Genomic DNA, 3,320 nt, shown 5'->3' on the forward strand with positions numbered 1-3,320 from the left:
TAATAAAAAAACACATTGTATTTAAATAAAAATGTGGTTTTTAAACGAAAAAAATATGTTTATACGGTTTAAAATGTAATTAAAAATATATATATTTATACGGTTTCAAATGGAAAATAGACAAAATTGAACAAAATTTGATAAATGATGTTCGATTGGAACAAAAAAAACAGTGTCAAAATTGAAATAAAAAATTAAACTTAGTGTCAAAATCGAAAAAAGGTGAAAACTTAATGTTTTTTGTGGAAAAAAAATCAATTTTGACACGTCAGCATATCATGTCACGTCATCATGTCACGTCAGCATGTAACCTGGTTAACCGTTCAAGTGGTCAGAATTATAATAAATTGGAAAACATAGTGTCAAAATTGACACAAAAAAAACACGGTGTCAAAATCGAATTTCTGTGTAAAAAGAGTGTTTTTTGTGCCATTTACCCTATTTTTTATGCCTACAATTATTATTTTAGCTACTGAACAATAAAAATAATATCTTAAACCTTATAAAACAAACTTATGGTGGTGTCAATATCAAAAATTTAATAAATTTTGATTGCTACGCATCCAATCAATTCTATGTTATTTTAATTTGTCTACCGTGTAGTACACGGGTTATAACCTAGTTCTTTTTATATACGAAAAAAACACAAATTCAAATTTCATGTTTCATCCGTATCATTACTTGGCACCCCTAAATTTTCGGTTCATATCCCATGGGTTTCAAACTTATTAGATTACCTACCATTAAGAAAGGGACATGCACGTCGCTGAAAAATATATAAAAATATCAACAAATTAAGGAATGTTAATGCGGACTCCACATTAATTTACTAGGCCATCACATATATGGTGCCAATTAATTAGGTGGCACTTAAAATTTTATCATATTGTGCAACCTATATGGATGAATATTATGTAAATAATTAAACCAATGAAAAAAGTATTTTAAACCTTAACAAATAACAAATATAACACGAGAAGCAAACTGAGTTATTCATTCATTAAGTATATCTGACGAGCAAAAGACTCAGAGGAATCTTCACAAAATGATTACTCTGGTTTTGACATAAACACACCGATGGTTCTTCAACGCCACCATTTTCAAGATATCACAAAAACAAAAAGATCAATAAAAAAACAAAAAGAAAACCCCCAAAGTTCTTTCTTCAGTTCGACCTACGTGATTCGAATTTACAAAGATATATTTCAAGACTCTCAATGCATGAGTTTGCGATTGCTTTAATGCACGTAATAATTAGGTACTTATTTATGGAGTATTTTTTTCTTTTATAAACTTGAGGTATTTATGTGATTAATGATGGTGGGTATTGTTCATAGATGGACGTAACGTTATTATTGCAAGGCCATGCAGATGGCAGTAACTGGTGGTGGAGCTGCCGAACGAGCAGTACTTGACGTATGTCCCATAGTTTTTGTTGAAGCATCACCGATTCCGATCGGAGCCTCTGGTTTTCTTCCCGTACGAGTTTTCCATGGACGTTCACAACCCGTAACTGGTTCGCAACTTCCCTGTTGTTGGTCTTAAGCCGGTTCATCTGGTTCCTCAGGTTCTCCAAGTGCTTCTGTTTTCTCATCCTCGACCGCCGTGCTGACTCCCGGTTTGATATCATTCGTCTCCTCTTACGTTCATCCATCACGTTGGCATCATCAGAGCTGTTTGTTTTCGGGGTGGAGTCGTCGGAGCCGGAGAAGGAGAAGACAGGTTCTTGGGGTGATAAAAGGAATTGGTTTTCTTGGGTAAAACCTCCGGTGTCAAAGAACCCGGCTCCGTCAGAGGGGAGATGGTCACCGGCGGTGAATACTTCAGACAACATTGCCGGAAAAACGTTTAATGTAGTGAGGAAGGTAGGAGAAGGAAAGGGAAGAAACGATGGGTTGGGATGCCGTATTTAATGGTGAGTTTGGTGAAGGTGTTGTTGAGGGTCCACTCGAAGCATTATTGTCAGAAAAAATAATAATTTTAAGGATATTGCTTTTGAGTCAAGAGGCACTTAATGGTGGGTCTAACGTGGCCTTTTATAAAAGATGTGGGTCCCATAAGATTGATGTTTCATGCTTAGTCACGAAGTAAGAGAGCAGGTGGGAACACTGTTGTACACGTGGCTACAGTCAGTTGGGCTTGTGTGGAGAGTGCCAATAGGATGGAGACTTGCTGACGTGGTTACAGGTTAGCGGTAAACGCGTTAATTATGGTAAAATGGGATATCGTCATGATTCATGGATCTTTAGATGTTTACTTATCACTTGATGCAAAATCTAGGTTATGGTTGTATGTTTGTGATATGATAGGGCGTGGGCATTCTATGTCAAATAAACAATTTTTAACGTGGGAAATATATATATATATATATATATATATATATATATATATATATATATATATATATATATATATATATATATATAGAGAGAAAAGTTCAATAGAGAACCATAATTATTGGTTCTTCAAGAAACCAAATCTTTTTTTCAATTTCTAGAGTTTATTCTTTATCAAAAAAAAATCTAAAAATATCTAAATTCATATATTAACATTATAAATGTGAAAAATATTTTTCGGATTCACCGTGTGAATCCGGATTCACATTGTGAATTTTCAAAGATTCACATTGTGAATTGGACATAAAAAAAAAATCGAATTTGATATCATTGGAAAAAGGATAAAAAGTTATGAATTTCTGTATTTTTAGTTTTTTTTTTTTTTTGATAAAAAATAAGTTCTAAAAGTTGAAAAAAAGATTGGTTCCTTGATTCCTTGGTTAATTATGGTTCTCTATTGAACCTCACCCTATATATATATATATATATATATATATATATATATATATATATATATATATATATATATATATATATATATATATATATATACTAGGTTATAACATTTTTTTTTCAATTTCAATTAAATTGTAGCTTAGTTATTGAAAATTGATAATAAAATCTTTAGTAATTAAAAAATGTATATGTTTTGCAGTAATATGATAACATAACTATTGTAAAATAAAGTTTTTGAAATATAATACTCTATGCAAATAAAACCGATATTAAGAAGTGATAATTATTAATATATGAATATCCATTTATTCTAACCTGATATTGAGTGATTCACGGTATATTTGAATTGGAAAATTGAAAGATAATTATAGACCATATATACATAAATGTTGTAATTTTGGCAAGATAATCTCCATAATAAAAATTGAGCAGCATTAATTTCGGCTGCGGATTTTGAGGGATACCGAAATTCAAATATGGAATTTTAAATTTTCCATGTAATTCAATATGGATTGAGTAAATGTGTAT

General features: G+C 31.3%; 1 protein-coding gene across 1 annotated transcript; it reads right to left on the reverse strand.

Moving 5' to 3' along the window:
- Positions 1-1,303: 1,303 nt before the first annotated feature.
- Positions 1,304-1,834, reverse strand: LOC145164348 (bZIP transcription factor 53-like). The gene has a single exon (XM_079083068.1). It carries the CDS (start codon positions 1,832-1,834, stop codon positions 1,304-1,306), a length of 531 nt encoding a protein of 176 aa, XP_078939194.1.
- Between the last annotated feature and the right edge of the window lie 1,486 nt (positions 1,835-3,320).

Source organism: Lactuca virosa, chromosome 3 (genome assembly GCF_052849685.1).
Source record: "Lactuca virosa cultivar CGN04683 chromosome 3, Lactuca_virosa_CGN04683_v6, whole genome shotgun sequence".
Classification (NCBI taxonomy): Eukaryota; Viridiplantae; Streptophyta; class Magnoliopsida; order Asterales; family Asteraceae; genus Lactuca; species Lactuca virosa.